General features: G+C 41.1%; 2 protein-coding genes across 2 annotated transcripts; both read left to right on the forward strand.

The window, feature by feature from the left end:
- The first annotated feature begins 446 nt into the window (after positions 1-446).
- Positions 447-1,592, forward strand: tshba (thyroid stimulating hormone subunit beta a). The gene is made up of 2 exons (XM_018725541.1): positions 447-614; positions 1,320-1,592. The coding sequence occupies exons 1-2, from the start codon at positions 447-449 to the stop codon at positions 1,590-1,592; spliced, it is 441 nt and encodes a 146-aa protein (XP_018581057.1).
- Positions 1,593-10,768: 9,176 nt separating this feature from the next.
- LOC108918477 (mitochondrial glutamate carrier 1-like) lies at positions 10,769-17,165 on the forward strand. Its single transcript, XM_018725770.1, has 10 exons — positions 10,769-10,846; positions 12,092-12,170; positions 12,899-13,024; positions 13,489-13,544; positions 14,744-14,834; positions 14,920-15,038; positions 15,137-15,329; positions 15,492-15,646; positions 15,734-15,809; positions 15,919-17,165. Exons 2-10 carry the CDS (start codon positions 12,151-12,153, stop codon positions 16,076-16,078), a joined length of 996 nt encoding a protein of 331 aa, XP_018581286.1. The 5' UTR covers positions 10,769-10,846; positions 12,092-12,150; the 3' UTR covers positions 16,079-17,165.
- The last annotated feature ends 1,055 nt before the right edge of the window (positions 17,166-18,220 follow it).

The following is an 18,220-nucleotide window of genomic DNA, read 5'->3' on the forward strand; positions in this document are numbered from 1 at the left end:
TTCAATGCACGGCGGTCTGAACATATTTTTCCACTCAGTTTATTATAAAATAGGTAGTAAAGGTGCATAAACTCCAAGTGCATTCAGAGATGTAGGGAATGAGGTGAATTGCAAATACAGGATCTGTATGAAAGAAAAGTTGCTGCTGCTGAAAGAGAAGTTGATGAATCTGATTGACTTGAGTGGCCAGGACTGAAGCTGACATCCCTTGTGGTATTTAGTGAAAGTGTTTTAGATTAATTGTAATTGTAAATGCTTTTAGAAAATACCGTGCTTAATTATCACTCGTATCTTGTGTACCATGTCGCATGTGCCAAGATCTTGCTTTAACCAAAGAGGATAATGCTGACTGCCCATTTTCGATCTACTTCCTTACTGGGTTTTGGTCTTGTTTCAGTCATTAGGTGTCCCTGCGCATGAGAGGTGGAGATTCTGATCCTTCTGTGATGGGCAGCAGCACCTTGGCACTCACCTGTGGGCTACTGTATATGTTGGGAGGGCGGGCCCTCTCTCTGTGCTCTCTGACAGACTACACTCTGTATGTGGAGAAACCCGGTTGCGACTACTGCGTAGCCATCAACACCACCATCTGCATGGGCTTCTGCTATTCATGGGTAAGAATTCCACTGGACCAGCAGAATGAAGACCAGCTACCTCTTATGAGTGAAGGGGCATTGTTCTAGTTCTGGTTCTTCACTGCTCTGTACGAGTCCCCTCAAATATTTAGCAGGGCTTCAGTGCACAGACTGAAGTTAAATCCAAGACATTACAACAACTATGGGACAGCTAGTAGCATAATGGTAAGTGTTCCTGCCTTTGTACCCAAAGGTCACAGGTTTAATTCCTATCCCCAGCTGTAGTACACTTGAGCAAGGTATTCACTAAATATGTCTGGCTGCATAAATTGGTAAAAACTTGTAAAACATCTTAATGTGATGATGGCTGTGGATGACTGATTCATTGTAAACAGTGTATCTAGCAGTGTAAGTCACCTTGGTGAATAAGGTGTGTGGACTGATAACTATATAAATGTAATATTGTAATGCAACTGCTTTGAGGAAAAGTGTCAGCTAACTGTTAATATGTTCCATATAAAGATATTTGACAATGATGTAGAAATCAGGGCTTGATCTTATGGTAACTACTTCTTGTACTTCATTTAAGATTGTTTTCATGTGATTGCAACTTGTCTCAAAAGCAGAAATTTGTAACAATCCTCGTAACTCAACTGGACCTTAGACAAAGACATCAGATAGATAGAAAGACAGACTTCTGAGGTGCAGGTTCAAGCTGTACTTCCTTCCTTTGTTTCTGGGTAGGACACAAACATGGTGGGGCTGGTTGGGAAGCGGTTGCTGTTGCAGAGAGGCTGCACATACCGCTCCATAGAGTACCAGACCATTACTCTACCAGGCTGCCAACGACACGCCAACCCACTCTTTTCCTATCCCGTGGCCCAAGACTGCTATTGCAGCACCTGTGACACGGGGAGCCATGAGTGCACCCACAAGGGTGCTGGCGACAGCAGTGTTCAGTGTGCCAAACCTCTGCTCCACATTTACCCTTACCCAGGGCAGAGCAATCACGTCTAGCCTCCCTGAGGGGTACTTACCTGTCAGTGCCCTATCTACTGTTAGCTTATAGAAAGAACTTCCTACAAAATGTTACTGTAAAGAATGACTTTTGCAGCCCAGGACTATAACTCCATGCGGGAAGATACATTCTACACCATGTCAGTGATGTAAAACTTTGTTTGTTCATCTTCATGCCCTGTCTCAATTTGGAATAATTAAAAGCTGTTTCTAGAGCTGATTACAGCAAATGTGTCATTCTAGTTAGTCTCACAAGCTTGTTTTTTTTTTTGGAGCTGTTGCAATGGCTGCACAGTGGCACACAAAACCTTTTGTCTGATTGAAAGCTGTGTCAAACACGTGACTGGATCACGCAGTGTGTCACACAAATACTCTTACTAACTGGCATCAGACGCATCCATCCATGTGATCAAAGTACGCCATCCATATATACAGAATGCAAATATCGCTCAGTTACCACTCTGCTTAGTTTTTCTAATACCTTTATGTAGAATTCTCTTTAAAGTAAATAATCAGCATACAGCTTAGGTTAAATACTCAAGGATACAATAGCAGGGTCTCTCCAAGGGCTTGGGTGTCTTGCAAATGCAATGTGAACTCACTGTACCAGAGAAATATAATAACTTGTTGAGGCACTTTAACTTTGATGGTAAACTGTTGATACATGAGTGAACATAATGTGCTTGGTTTTTACTCTGCTAATACGTGTCAAGGTCATTACAAATTAGTATCTATTTGCTTCTCTTCTTAACAAGTACAGTGATTTTGCTCTAAAAATAAAATACAGGTTATTTTGTCCCCCCAGGTCCAAAGACATACATTTCAGGTGGTGACTTTACGTTGCTCATAGCATATGAATGTGGGAGAAATTGTGTGTGTGACCACCTTCTGATGGACTGGCATCCTGTCCATTGTAAACCCTCCCTGGCCTCATGCCTTGGGCTTCCAAGATAGATTCTGGACAGCTGCAACCCTGCCCTAGGATAAGAAATTATCAATAGCGAGTGAGTCACAGGTTATTTTGTCACGCAACAGCTGCAAAATGTTCATCTTAGCGTGTTCAGCAAAATTTAGAATATTAGGACTCCAGGAAATTCTCTTTTACAGAAAAATGAAAAATGATAGTAGGTGATGTGAGTCCACTATAGGGCAGACCTATCAAAGGCACAGTTAGTGTAAAACAAAACCTAGTTTTGTATTTATTTTGAAGAGAAAAAAATCCATGAATTTCATCTGACACCAAAAAAACTTTGAGTATGACACTAGACATACAAGCCAAACAGGTTTAATCCCTCATTTGGGGGGTTAAGTACAAAAGTGGTACACATGCTTAGAGACAAAGAAGGCGACAGCTGCCTCCTATTTATAGACCTCCAGCTGTCTGTGTGTCTATGTCCCATTTTAGTACTTTCTTTCTAGAATATACAGTATGCTGTTGCCAAGGACAGAAGGACCTGGTTTCCACCCACACCGAGCAGCAGCCAGCAATCACCCCTGAACCGTTTGTGCCCAACATTCACCAACTGTGAGGAATGTGTTGTGTGAGGGTAAACGTCAAATAAGAGAGTAACTGATGGGGGCTAGCTGTGAAATGAAGACATTACCTATGATTCATTTCTGTGAGGAAGGAATCTGTGTTGCACTTAAAGCAGGATGACAAGGGTGAAGACACAGGACTGTAAATGAGGACTGACCCAGACAAGAAGTCATGGGTTCAACAAGCCTCCTCCTCAGGGTTAGTCCAAAGAGGGTCTAGCATTCCAACATTCCTTTCTATTGAATCACAGGCAGGGGCATGTTTGGTGCTTTGCAACTGAAAGGATATGCAGCACAGGCAACACCCATCGTCTTCTTTCCTCAGTGGACTCTGTAATTCTGAGCACATTAACGTTCTGTATGCTGGAAATACTGACGATAACAGCTGAGGTTCACTCAGCAATCTGGGACCATTCCTTGCACAAGCACTCTGCAGACTCATCTGTGATCAAACACTGTATTTCAGGAGTCAATTAATCTTTTTCATTATTTCTTATGCTGGTAGTTATGGTGTTCTTGATTTTCATCCTATTCTAGAAAATGTACTTTATGGTAATTTGGGGTAACTTTCATATATAAAAAAAAAACACTGACACTTAAAATCAGATTTGATTGACTAAATATAAGTGGGATGAATGTTAATATACTTAAAGACTAGTAAACCCTCCAAAATTTCAAAAGTTGCTTTGGAAAGTAGCAGAGCGGTGTCTTGAGAGTCCTCGTGGCAAATGATAGCCACAATTAAATGGAAATTCCTTTATGCAGCCTTTATGCACTCATGTTTCAGATACTCACATGCAGTTATTTCAGTCCGAAACCTTATTTCTTGCCTCTACCTGTTTAAGAATCTTTAAATCTACCATTCAATTTAAAAATGACATAAAACATCTAAAAGACAGTTTTGACCTTACAAACAATTTGGCTGCATGTGGGAAAAAAAATAAGAAATTGTTTAAATATGTTTGCTCAGCTAATGCAAAGATTTACTGTTTGGTACAGAATAATAAAGTTTCACAACACACACTTTTGGAACCACTTGTCCTGTACAGGGTTGTGGGGAACCAGAACCTACCCAGCAACACAGGGCATAAGGCCGGAGGGGGAGGGGACACACCCAGGACAGGACGCCAGTCTGTCACAAGGCACCCCAAGCAGGACTCGAACCCCAGACCCACCAGAGAGCAGGACCGTGGTCCAACCCACTGTGCCACCACACCCCCCCCACTTGCACAACACTGATAAAAATTAATATTACAATTATAATTCAAGGGTTAATTGAGTTTGGAACTCTACTTTCAAAATCTCATAACCTAAATTCTGTTAGTCTTATGTTCCCCCAATACCATAAACTATTCGAGCAAAGCTTTCTTTATAAGGTATGTGACATAAATACCATGCTGGGTCAACTTACATGCATGAGCATTTTCCAAAGAAAGTTTTCTTCCAAAGAAATCCGATATTTTGATTACACTGTGCAGCTGAACATGAGATGTACCCTGAGATAAACAACTATAATCATTCATTGGTTAACTCAGCTAGCAGGTACCTACAAGACCCAATTTTAGTATAAATGCAGTCAATCCTGATCTCAGTCTGAAAAGAGGGAGAGTTAAAATAGTGACATAAAAACCCCATCAATTGTCCTGCAGACGAAAACAAAGCTGGTGGTAATTTTGAGACCCAAAGCCCAGATATAGTCTAAAGAATAAAGGAATAGACCTGAGTTGGAATTTGCCCTCTCAGGCTTTTTGACAGAGGATCACAATGCATTTTACGATACAGCTACTGTTTCAAAAGAATAACCTGTGGTTTTTTTTTTAAGAAACTTTAAAATGCATATATATACATACACACACACACATTTTCAGAACCACTCATCCCACATGGGGTCACAGGGAACCGGAGCCTACCCGGCAACACAGGGCATAAGGCCGGAGGGGACACACCCAGGACAGGACGCCAGTCCATTGCAAGGCACCCCCAGCAGGACTCAAACCCCAGACCCACTGGAGAGCAGGACTGTGGTCCAACCCACTGCGCCACCGCACCCCCTAAAATGCATATATGTATATATTCAAATATCACATTTCATTTCCAGAAATTCACTGCCCACCACCATTTACTAAATAAGCCGCAACAAATATTTTTGAAGAGAATCCTTGGACACAATTATGACAGTTGAGAAAAGTATATGTATTACAGAAAAATTATGCCATTGTCTCTGAACTCCTGTCCAGTGAACTCCTGCTGAACCCTGAAAAGCCTGCTGTCTCCCTTAATCTCAGGCTTTAAATCTGACATATTGCCATAGACTTAGACCTGTGCTCTGGAAGTTAGTCATTTTATACAAAAAATGCTTACAATTTACTGTTTGTACAAAAGAAAAAGCTATAAAAAGGGCACAAGAAAAAATAAAACAAAGCTGTAATACAGTCAAGTTTACATAGTTACTGCAACCAGCTAATCTTGTTTCACAGACCTCTGAACACTTTTGAAGAGGATTAACCAATAACCGAGTCTCTAAGAGTTCATGGTTGGACTTATTCTGCTTGGAGGAGCAGGTGTTAACACAAAATGGAATTGCACAAATGACTGTGTCTCTCGTTCTTATAGGGTTTACATATTGCTTGGGCAGGAAATTGTTACAGTTCTGTTTACAGTTGTGTGATACACAGCAACAGCTTTCATAGCCGGAAAGAACTTGAAGCTGTGAGCAAAATGTTGGTGTACATGTCCCTTGAGCAGGACACATAATTGGACTTGGCTCAGTAATATATCTGCTGAATAAACTCAATCTACCACAACTGCAGGTAATTTCACTGAAACGGTCTGGTAGGAAACCTAATACTGCAGTGCAGAGCACACTTTTTAGATGCTTGGTAATAAGGCCAATTATTTCTCAGGTTTTTCTTAAAATTTCAGAAATTTTAAAATATCTTAAATAATCTAAAATAAAATATCTTTAATAATATGTTGCTCAAGAGTACTACAGCCAGAGGTGGTGACCTTTGGGTCTAAAGGCAACACAGCTAACCACTATACTACCAGCTGTCCCAAGTGAAGGCAGGAAAACAGAAACCAGTCCAGTGATGCAAATCCAATAGCTGTGATGAAAAAGAACATGTAACTTGACAAGGGGATCTGTACAGAGAAGTCTAAAAACTGCATCACCATAACCCAAGATGAGGAGGACTACCATATACTGTACATTTACATTTATTCACTTAGCAGACACTTTTCTCCAAAGCAACTTACAATGGATACTATGTAGTGTTATTAGCCCACACACCTTATTCACTGGGGTGATTTACACTGCTAGATACATTACTTCCACTGGGTCATGCATCCATACATCAGTGAAACACACCCTCTGTGTGTCACTCACACACTGTGGGGGAACCTGGACAGCATGTCTTTGGACTGTGGGAGGAAATCAGAGCACCTGGAGGAAACCCACGCAGACAACATGCAAACTCCACACAGACTGAGCGGGGATCAAACCTTTGTTCTTCACACCACTCAGGTGCTGTGAGATAGCAGCACTACTCACTGTGCCACCATGCCACCCCTCTACATTAAAGTAGACCATACAGAAGGGATAAAGAAAACCTATTTCTTTATTAGAAAAACAAAGGCTGGATTGGGGGGGGCGTGGTGGCACAGTGGCGCAGTGGGTTGGACCAGGTCCTGCTTTCCAATGGGTTTGGGGTTCAAGTCTCACTGGGGGGGCCTGGCAATAGAGTGGCATCCCATCCTGGGTGTGTCCCCTTCGCCCTGTGTTGCCAGGTTAGGCTCTGACTCCCCACAACCCTGTATGAGACAAGCAGTTTCAGATGGTGTGTGAAGTCTGGATTTATTTTGCTTTTGCAGCATGAACTCAGTATTTGGAATAAAAATAATAAAAACAGTCACCCAACAAGACATTTATACCAACTCCTAAACCAAAGTTCTTTCAAGCCAAAGCACAGCCTTTGTTTTATTATAGTTCAAGGGAAGGTTAACGCAGCCTATTATCAAAATAAAATTTTGGCTAGTGTGGATGCAAGTGTGCAGATGTTAAAATTTCAGTTCAAACTGAAATCTATCTCCTTGCTATGTGCTGCGCTAAGCCTCAGTAAGGCAAAGAAAAGCAGCAACCACATGGGGTCCAGCTCATTGAAAGTCATGTGACCAACCACATATTGACTCAAACCATTGTCTGAAAAATACCACAGGAGAAATGTCTGGTGCCATTTCTGAAGGAACTGAGCAGTTTTGGTTTACCCAAAAGAACACTCTTTTGTTTTACAAATATAAACACAGTCACCCCAAATCCCCTACGACTCGGGCTGACATTGGGAACAGAAATTCCAGAGTCAAGAATGATTTAAAAAAACCACAGTGCTTTATTACCATGTCCTCCAAAGTGGCCTGACTCAAAGGCACCTTGCCAACCTTTTTTGAGGATATGTGATGAGACACATGGTGCGCAGAAACCTGCTCGACTACTCCGCTACATACAATGCATTGACCTTCCTATCAACCTCTGTGAAACAAGAGCTTTTTAATGCGATTCCAGTGTCTTCAAATTTTCTGGAATCAAATTTACGTTCACATTTATTCATTTGGCAAACATTGTTCCATAAAGTGATGCAAAATTCAGAATAAACAAATGTGCATTTCACAAACAGATAGAGAGATGCAGATGCAATATGCCAAGCTTTTCTAAACACTTGGAGGACAGTTGACCACGCCTCTCTCTGGACTTTTGTTCTGAAGTTTTAAAGCATTCTTCCATGAGACCTGCCATTTAGAAATATAATAATGGAAAAGAGGGTGCACTTAAAACAGGTTAATTGAATACTGTCACTAAGGATTTGCTATACAAAATAACTAATTCGCATTTAAGTTAAAAAAATACTCTTCCTCTAGTAAAATTGTATGTGCTCTATATTAAAGTAAAATTCCACTTTTGTATAATCTTGCAAAAACATTCATTCCATGTTGAAAGACTCATATTACAGGTTTCTGTTATTTACCTGACTTGAAAACTTGTTGCTGTCAGTATCCTCTGCAGGAAAAACTTTGTAATCTGTTCTCATTGCTACCCCTGGTTCTTATATGGTTTGTCCTACACACATTATGTTAAACAATAACTCTTACATTTGGAAAACCTTGAGGCATACATGTCCTTATTGCTGAGTACCTCCAGTAGTGAAGCCCAGTCTGGATGACCTTTATCCCTGACTTATGCCATGAGCAACATCTGTTGGCAGTTAACACAAATGTCACCTGTGTTTTGGTCCTTAGAAACTATCAAGTACATTTTAATCCAATCCTTGTCAGGTGAAGACCCAGATGTGCTGCACACCCATATTTCCATAATCTGCAGTCTCCATTGCCATCATCAAAAAACACATTTGACTTCTGTAACATGGGGATATTTATCTGCTGTGGAATTCGGTGGTTACATCCAAGCCACCCTAGTCTCCAACACTGTAACGTCACCATATTGAGTGGTATTACCCTTTACTTGTGTCATTTCTATTTAAAAATCCTAAGTTGGACGACTGTCTGCTATGTGTTATTTCCTATCTGGACAGAGAAAAAAAAAGCAATAACTTGCATGTACGTAAATAACCTCAACAGTACAGTTCCCAAAAAAACTAACGTTTTGCCTAAAGATTGAACAGCTCAGTCAGGAAATATCCCCATATGTGAAACCTAATATTCACTGATCATGGTAAAGTGTACTATCTGTCAAGGAGTGTAGTCATCTACTTAGCTGGAAATACAGCTTTTGAGAACATATCAGAACGACATGAGCAGTTTATCTCCATCCTGTGATGAACTATCCTGCTCATACTAGTGTGTCTTTGTCATCAGACATCACAGAGTATCCTCCCTGTTAGTGCATGAATTTGCAAGGACTTCCATAAAAAAGGCCACAGGATCAAAAACAAGTTTCACATTATATGGCTTTATTAAAATTATTTGAAGAAGATATATGCAGTAAATAGTTTATTAAAGAGGGGCTGGGCAGGAATAGCTAGAAGTGTATTTTCATGTGTTCTGGGCTGAAGGTTTTCATTGTAAACATCAAAGTTGTAGTAAAAGTTTTACTAAAACTGCACAATACAACTGCGTTTGTTCAACCTCTCACACATCTTTGCCTTTTCCTACGCTAACGCTTCTCTTTTAACTAGTCTATTATGTCTACTTTTAATATTTTTAAAAAATCTAACCATGTACAATCATATTTTCTACTTACATTGATTCTGCTGATAAAATTTTGCTAGGGGAACCAGTGTAGACTCACAGTGTTCCCTGAATGTAATGGCTTATTACCACACATACACACTTTCAGAACCGCTTGTCCCATATGGGGTCACAGAGCCTACCCAGCAGCACAGGGCATAAGGCTGGAGGGGGCACACCAAGGACAGGACGCCAGTCCATCGCAAGGCACCCCAAGGGGGACTCGAACCCCAGACCCACCAGAAAGCAGGACTGTGGTCCAACCCACTGTGCCACCGCACCTGGCTCATTACCGGTGATGCTAAAATACCGTGTGAACTACCGCACCGTACTGTTATCAGCAGGTAAGAAGAGAGCTGGAAAATTACTGAGAAGAGGCCCTGCAGACTCGGTTAGGTCACCTGCTGCATCAGCGATAAGGAATCCCGCTGACCACATTTTACAACAAGCTCAGTCAGGACCACGAAAAGAAAACTCCAAGCTAGAAATTAGGTTTGTGTACGTAACGTTTAACATCTAAATAATTAAATGTAATATTATAATATAAGAAGGGGTGCAGTGGTGCAGTGGGTTGGGCCACAGTCTGCTTTCCAGTAGGTCTGGGGTTCGAGTCCTGCTTGGGGTGCCTTGCGATAGACTGGCGTCCTGTCCTGGGTATGTCCCCTCCCCCTCCGGCCTTACGCCCTGTGTCACGGGTAGGCTCCGTGACCCTGTATGGGACAAGCGGTTCTGAAGATTATAATATGATTACTGTCACTCTTACTGAATTTGACAGAATTATCCCAAACAATACTTCTGTATTAGTTTTACTTTAGTATTACTTTTAGTTTAGTGCTGACAGCAAATGTAATGTTATTTGCAGTTAGGTGGTCTCTAAATCAACACTTCCGTGAGATCTGTGCTACAAAACATGAATATAACCTGCGCTAGAGAAAAGAAAATGGACGCCGGATCACGTGATTCGTGTAGTACGGGACTTCCCGCAAAAAATAGCGGTAACAAAATGATTCTCCATTTTCGAATGTTAACGCACAGCTGCCTCCAGAAAACAAAAACACGTAGATTATCGGCTAGCTCATTTATGGATATAAAACAGTAAACGACGTGTGTCTTCGTACGTAGTACTAATAAAAACTTTTATTACTATTCTAGTGACAACTTTAAGTTTAAGTAATAGAAATGACTCGACTTTGACCCCCCCGCCAAACCTACCCACTTAATTCTCGTAGTGTAATAGTCACATGACGGTCATGATATCTGACACCGTACCCGCCCACCATTCATCGCTACATGTTACAAAAAATAATTATTGTCTGACTCAAAGTTTGCTCATTGGGTGACGTGAGTATGGGCTCCGCCTCCTAGTTTATATTCAGGTGGAATTTTCCAGTACTTCACAGCAATTGCTGAAAGCGTCGGCTGGTAGCGGTGTTGGTGTGCAGTGTTTAATAATATCATCGTTTCAAGCTAAGCAGTTTTCGGTGAGTTTTTATTTTATATATTTCCATGGATGGGAAAGTTGTAAGTTACTTGGTTTTGCTAATTGGAATTATTACTTGTGAAATATTAAGTTCTTTGTTATTATTTGACGTTTTAGTCAGTTGGTAAAATAAAAATGCTCGATAAAATGTATGTTTAGTCCTGCAGAAGTACATGAACCGAAATGAATTATTTAAATTAAATGTCCTTTTCGTTTTCCCCGTTGCGTAAGCTAAGCGGCGCTAGTTGTGTAGTGACAGCTGGTTGTCATACGGCGGATTGTGTGGCGGTTTCTTCTCTGCAGCAGCAATGCCAATTGAATATGTGTTCTCTCTTAGTTTTTGGCCCGCGTGCATCTACTATGATCTAGTAACTGTTCAGGTTAAAGTTGGGGTACAACGACGACGTGTATTCAATCCGTTCTTGATTAAGTGTAACTCTGGACTGAGACTTTAATGGAATTTGACGTTTAAAAAAATAAAAATAAATAAAATTGCGCACTGACTCATGTTCGATCATAGTTCATTTCTGGAAACGGGGCCACAGCGCGAGCGAGTCGGAATAGCATTTACATTCATTCATTGCGGGCTTTTAGTACAGCCTTCAGCTTAACGCCTGAGTACGAAGTTAACTTCTCAGTCAGCTAACTACTAATTACTTCGTTTAGTGTGATATATAATTTAAGTTCCCCCCCTCCCAGCTTTTCACATATAAAGTGTGCAGTATAACAATTTAGGTCGTCAGTGCCACAGTGGCAGCGCTTCCCCCACTGCCAGTGTCGTACTGACGTGCGTTGCCTCGCGCAGCGGACAGGGACACTTAGCGGAAGTTGGTCTGACTCGCCATCTCTCCCGTTGAAGCAGGATGTCTGCGTGGGCTGTGTTAACGTCCAATCTTTATATTAATTCTCATTGTATATTAAATGTGGGTGCTGCTTTTATAATTTAGCTAACTTCTTTGCTTAGGCAACTTGTATTGTCACACAACTTAAAGTGCTTGCGTGGTGTCAGTTTACTGTCCAGTCAGTGTGTCCTTCGTGTAGTGATCCGTGGTGTGTCACCCATCTCATTGAGTATTCTTTGTCTGCTGTGAGGACTGGCAGTGCTCTCATTGTCCTCCAGTGTCCCGGTAGCTGTTTGAAAAAAGCCATATTTGAAAAGTCATGTTGAGTATTGATGGGTAGTGCATTGAGGGTACTGCATTTTGATAGGAGCTTCTGACATGACATCTTGATTCTTTCCTTGCAGTGACTTCCCATCTAAGCACAGCAAGAACCAAAACTGAATTTCCAAGTCTGAAACTCAAGATGTCCCAGCAGCAGATCAGGTATGTTTGACAATGAGTGACATTAGCCAGAGGTTCTGTTTAATGGTCCAGGTCAGCGCATAAACAGATCTAAATAAAAGATAGGAATGGAAACTCTCTTCACCTGTGCATTTGGTCAGCTAAACCCAATTTTCATTTGTCTTACAAAATTCTTGTGCTTTTTTTTTTTTTTTTTTTTGCAAATTCGCATGGAAACTACATGTTTCTATTTAAAGGTAACAGTACAAAGTAATATTGGAGGAGTCAGGAGTCCATATGAGTTTGTTAAAGAGATGCAGATTGAACTCAAAAGCAGGATAATGTATATCACTTGTTTAATATTTGTTGGGATGGAGAACTTTTTTTTGCTTGTAAGAGGATAAACACTTCTCCATATATATTCTACGGAAACTCTGACAACATTGAGGTTCAATAATGACTCATAAGTGATGAAGATAGCTAAATTTCCAGAAAGCCATGTTACCTGTAAAAGCTGCATATTCTTCAGGAAGTGTAGTAGTTAGGCATTTAGAATAAACTTTAGGAACTCCTGAGACATCTGCAGTATTCAATAAGAAATTGAATTTTCATCTAAATGTCTGGCTAATTTAACTGAATAAATGAAATTTGGTTCAATTAAAAATAAAAAGTTCAGATGTGATAAGGGAGTCGTGTTAAGGTTCAAGCAGTTAAAAATTTGAATGCTTTTTGTTTAGAAACAAATGGATGTTTGTGTTTGATTTTTGCAGCCTTCCTGCCAAGCTCATCAATGGTGGCATTGCTGGGATTGTAGGGGTAACCTGTGTGTTCCCCATTGACTTGGCCAAGACACGGCTACAGAACCAGAGGAGTGGCCAGCAGGTCTACAAGAGCATGTGAGTTAGTCGCCCTCCTTTCAGTGTGACTGCATGGCAACAGTTCCATTTATTTTATAGAGCACTGTTCTCACAGTGACACAGAGCACTGAGCAAAGGATCAGAGGTATAAATAAGAGGTTGGCTGTACATTAAATTACTAAAATAACTATAATTATTAAAGCTTTAAGTAAGCTAACCGGCCACATAGGAAATCAGCAAACTCCCAACTGAAAGGCAACAGAGGGGAAAAAACCTCTGGAGGTTAAAGTGCCAGTGGCCACCTCTCTCCTGGGCTTCTAGATTTAAAATGTCTGTTAGTGCTGGAGAAATTATTTTCAGCATTTTAACTTGTAGGCTAATGCTAAGCCCAGCTATTGTGTAATGTGCCCTGGTGGTGGCAGTGTGTATACTGCACGGAAGGAGTTGAGTCAATTGTGATCACCAACATTGTGTTATAACCACTACTGGCTTTCTTCTGGTAGGATGGATTGCCTTGTCAAAACGGTCCGATCTGAAGGTTTCTTTGGCATGTATAGAGGTAAGGTGGTTTCTTAATTTATTCTTCTCGAGGTTAACAACTTACACATTGCCCTTAATTTTGGCTTCAACCAAATCTGAGAAAATAATTGCAAGAAACTTGCCATATGCAAAGAATCATTTTGTACATTTAAATGTTGACTTTGGAAATGAAAGCTCATGACAAACTGACTTTCAGTCACTGGGTGGCAGCATTTGCCAGCATTTGTCTTCAAAACCAACTAATAGTTGTAGTTTTTTGCGTATTACTAGAATTTATGTAGATATTAAGAATTTGTACCAATGCACATTATTGAATTGGCTGATAGTTAACATTGACTCTCAATGGTTTTGTTTATTGAAGAGAAAATAGTGCTGAAATGAAAATACAGAGTTCATTTTAAGACTAGATCTACTGAAATATGGTGTCATAGAACCCATTAAAGATTGCAGTTAAAAGCCAGACACACGCTTATTGCATCCATAGGGCTTTTCATGAAACCCTTTTTGAGGATTAAAGCTAGAGGCAGTTGTTTGGGGCCTCGGCTTCTGTGAGGAATTGTTTGTTTGCATCTGTGTTTTTCATGTTACAGACATGGGCCCCGGGGATTTTGAAGGCTAGCCGATAAGGCGCAGCCACGCTGGAGGCAAACGTTTACATGGTTCTTACTACTCTGCTCTATTATGCCTAGGCACCATATTTTGTATTGTGCAGTTGTATTCTGATTTCTGTTTAGCCAAACTTTTTCTGTCTGTCCTGTCTGCTAACACCTCTGTGTTTTTTGAAAAAAATACAGTAAAAATACTTTATAACATAATGTAATACGTATATACATAATGCATAGTGTAAGAACATTGTCATACTAAGCTATTTAAACACTGAAGTGGAGGGGGGAATACTTTCCAGGTCTTTTTTTCCCTTTTCACTGCATCTTCTAATTCACTTATCACTTTCATCTTTTCTTGATTTAATGTCAGTTTTGCTTGGTGTTGAAAATACATAACCCCCCCCCCTCCAGTTATCCCAACTATTGCTTCTAAACATGACTTTCCTCTCTTACTGTGCCTTGTGTTGTATTTAGCCAGCAATAGAAATGGATATTATATGGCAGACATTCTTGGTTTGATTGTGGTGGGGATTAAATGCTTGTATACTTTTTTTTAGCTTGTGCTTGAAATTAATGTGTTTGAAGAGCTAATCAGTCTTATTTGTTTTTTTAGGTGCTGCAGTCAATCTGACCTTGGTCACCCCTGAGAAGGCAATCAAACTTGCTGCTAATGACTTTTTTCGTCACTACCTCAGCAAAGATGGGTAAGAAAGGTTTGGCATTAAAGTTAATTCATGGGACTTCATGCTGGCATTGCTCCACTGCTTCAGTGCTGATTCTCTGTTGCAGGAAGGCCCTGACTGTGTTCAAGGAAATGCTGGCTGGGTGTGGAGCTGGTATGTGCCAGGTAGTCATCACCACTCCTATGGAGATGCTTAAAATCCAGCTCCAAGATGCAGGGAGGCTAGGTAAGGAGGTGTGGCCTTGTGGCATGTTATGTTATGAAACGCCTTTTTTGTTGCAGTATATCAGCAGGCTTGTGGCTAATTTTGAGCTTTTTACATAGCTGCTCAACAGAGGATTCCAGCTGGTGTAGCGTGTGCCAAGTTATCTGGCACCAGTGCAGTTCTGAGCCGGTCCTACACTGCAGGGCTGGCACCGCCAGTCCGCACTGTGTCAGCCACACGCATTGCCCAAGAGCTGCTCCGCACCCAGGGAATTCGGGGCCTGTACAGAGGGCTAGGTGCCACGCTCATGAGGTTAGTGTCTATGTTACAGCTCAAGTGGATGTGTCTGGTTTTTTGCGCCTTGCTGGTGTACAGCTAAATCTGGGGACGCATCATTTGCACAAAGGACTTTTTGTTGGAACTATTTCACCATGGCTTTTTGATGCTGATGTTGTGGTTTTTCTCTTCCCCCAGAGATGTGCCCTTCTCTATTGTCTACTTCCCACTGTTCGCGAATTTCAACCGTTTAAGGCAGCCCTCCCCTTCGGAGAAATCCCCCTTTTACTGGTCTTTTATCGCCGGCTGTGTGGCTGGCTCCACGGCTGCTGTTGCAGTCAACCCTTGTGATGGTGAGTGTGCAAAGGCCACTTTAAGAAGGTAACTTATTAGGGGAGATTACATGGCTGAGTGCTAATTGAAAGCATTCTTCCTTGCAGTGGTGAAAACACGGTTGCAGTCTTTGAGCAAAGGAGCAAATGAGGAAACCTACAATGGTGTAGCAGACTGCATAAGGTATGATCTAAAATTGTTGCTTCAGTTCAAAAGCTGCATGAGAGCTTAGTTCTTCAGAAATATTCTGTTCAGATGCTGAATGACAAACCTTTTTTCTCCCCCCCTGCAGCAAGATCCTGAAGAAGGAAGGACCATCTGCCTTTCTGAAGGGTGCAGGCTGCAGGGCCCTGGTCATTGCCCCCCTGTTTGGCATTGCCCAGGTCATGTACTTTGTTGGGGTGGGCGAATTGATTCTGGATTATGTCCCCTTCAGCCTTTACTCTGCATAGACTAAGCCACATCTCCTCAGCTCTCCACCTGACTCTGGTAAACTTAGCTCTGCTGGATTGGGCTGTGAAGGGAACTGCAGGAGCTACAGACCACCCTTTGTACACCGATGTGCATCAGGTCATCTCAGCTGTGGGAGCACAGGGTTTTGGGAACCATGTCAAACTTTTCTACCCTCAGGACATGAAAATAGGTTGCCTTGAATAATGTGTGCTTATCAACATGGTTTTTGAGGAGCAGTTGGCAATGAAATGTTGAAGCTCCCTCCTACCAGGGTAAAGGAAGGCTTCCAGATTTTTCCCTCAATGAGGGAGGGAGATGTAAAATACTTAACACCTCACCAGAATTGCTGAGGACCTTGTGATAATTTTGTCAGCACTGTGCCATGGCAGTACGCTGTACAGTTCACATACAGAAAGTAGAACTGTACCTTTTCATGGAGTGATTTTTTTTGAGATGTTAAATCTTTTTCCAGTGTCAAATATATTTATAGCTATGTATTTGCTGTTAAGTCAGTCTTCCAGCTGGTAAATTACAAAAAAAAGAGCCAAAGACTGAATAGTCCTTTTTTTTTTTTTTGTCACCAAGGTTGTAGGTGTGTATTATCAGGTATGGGAGTATAGTGTTCTTAAGAGGGCCCAAATTGTTAAATTGCATTTAGCTGTCAAAATTTTTATAGTCCTATAAGAAAGGACCAAGTAGAGATTAGGGCAGTGTGTTAGTATGTATCCAGAGTATTCTATCCATACAATTCATAACTTTGAGATGTCATTTAATACAGTGTTGTAGTTACATGTATTGTTTCAAAGATGGAATGATGGGAAACATGCTTTCTGTGCATCTTGAATTGATGCGTATCATGCTTGTGAAGTATACATGTCAGTGAAATTTGAGTTACTTATACAAAGCACAGCAGAAAGTTTTCCAGTTTTTGAAATGTTAACTGCGTTCTGAATTTTGTACATGCAGTTTGTTTTGGTATTGCAGTGTTATCTTAACTGTCCACAGTGGATTAACAAGCACTCTGCAATGAAATTTCAGCTGATACAAGATCTGAACAAAATGTTTCTGAGAAACGTTCCTGTAAAATGCAAAATATAATTAAAATCTATATAACTTAAGTGTTGAAAAGTTCTTTTGCTAGATTTAACCTGCAGGTCATGTGTGTTGTGGGGGGACAGTGGCACAGCAGGTGAAGCTGCTCAGTTCCTGAGTGGCTTGCTGGGTGTGGGGTTTGCATGTTTTTCCCTGTGTCTGCAACCCCAAGACATGCATGGAAGAAGTCCCTGCAAATTGCTTCCGTTCCTCCCTGGCCTTGGAAACCATGGTGACGGTCGCTGTGAGTCCTCAGCTCAACGGCTCCTTGTTTGTGCACGTGTGCAGGCAAGTGCTGCTGTCATTCTTGTCATTTTTAGCTGGTAATGTTCAGCTGAAGGGGGGAGGGGACACTGAACAGCAGACCATTGGAGTGCTTGTTCACTGAGTGAAACAGTGGATGTAAAGGATTCACTTGTACAGGACCTTGTGAGAACTTGCGTCATATTCCGGTCTAGGTACTAGAATGCTTTAAAGTCTTGGGTAACCTTTTGTCCCTTTTGGCCAGTACAGGTAAAGAGCGTAGTTGTATATTCAGCTGTCATGTAACACGGTCCTCTACAATGGAAAAAGTGCTGTGACCACTTAAAAATACGTATTTCACACGTCACCTCATCTCTGACTCATATTGCGCAGCTCATTAACGTCCACAACTAATTTCATTATGATATCTGTATGGAGATATACCATGGGGCAGTTTCAAGTACCAAAGGTTGTCGGTGTAGCTATTTTCTGTCTAAATCTTGGTTATGGAACTCTGTGTTACCCTGCAAACAATGACTGCTGGTGCCTATGTAGGGTATCAAGTGTTGCTCAACTTATTTTTTACATTTACTTGTTTAGCAGATGTTTTTCTCCAAAGCGATGTACATCTCAGCTAAAATACAATTTGTGCATTACATTAGGGGGGAGAGATGTAGTTGCAGATGTGATTTTTGAGTAGGCCTAGTTTTTCTTTCCACTTTATGCATTGATGTTAATCACACAAGTAGGTGCATAAAATGCAGGATAGACTAATCCTGATCACCTTCCTACATTTTTTTAATTTA

The sequence above is a fragment of the Scleropages formosus genome, chromosome 22 (assembly GCF_900964775.1).
Source record: "Scleropages formosus chromosome 22, fSclFor1.1, whole genome shotgun sequence".
Lineage (NCBI taxonomy): Eukaryota > Metazoa > Chordata > Actinopteri > Osteoglossiformes > Osteoglossidae > Scleropages > Scleropages formosus.

Coding starts and splice junctions, on each gene's coding strand:
- tshba (XM_018725541.1), top strand. CDS start 447: ATGGGCAGCAGCACCTTGGCACTCACCTGTGGGCTACTGTATATGTTG. Junction 615..1,319: donor TGGGCTTCTGCTATTCATGG/GTAAGAATTCCA, acceptor GTTTCTGGGTAG/GACACAAACATGGTGGGGCT.
- LOC108918477 (XM_018725770.1), top strand. CDS start 12,151: ATGTCCCAGCAGCAGATCAG. Junction 13,545..14,743: donor TTTCTTTGGCATGTATAGAG/GTAAGGTGGTTT, acceptor TTGTTTTTTTAG/GTGCTGCAGTCAATCTGACC. Junction 15,647..15,733: donor TGCAGTCAACCCTTGTGATG/GTGAGTGTGCAA, acceptor TCTTCCTTGCAG/TGGTGAAAACACGGTTGCAG.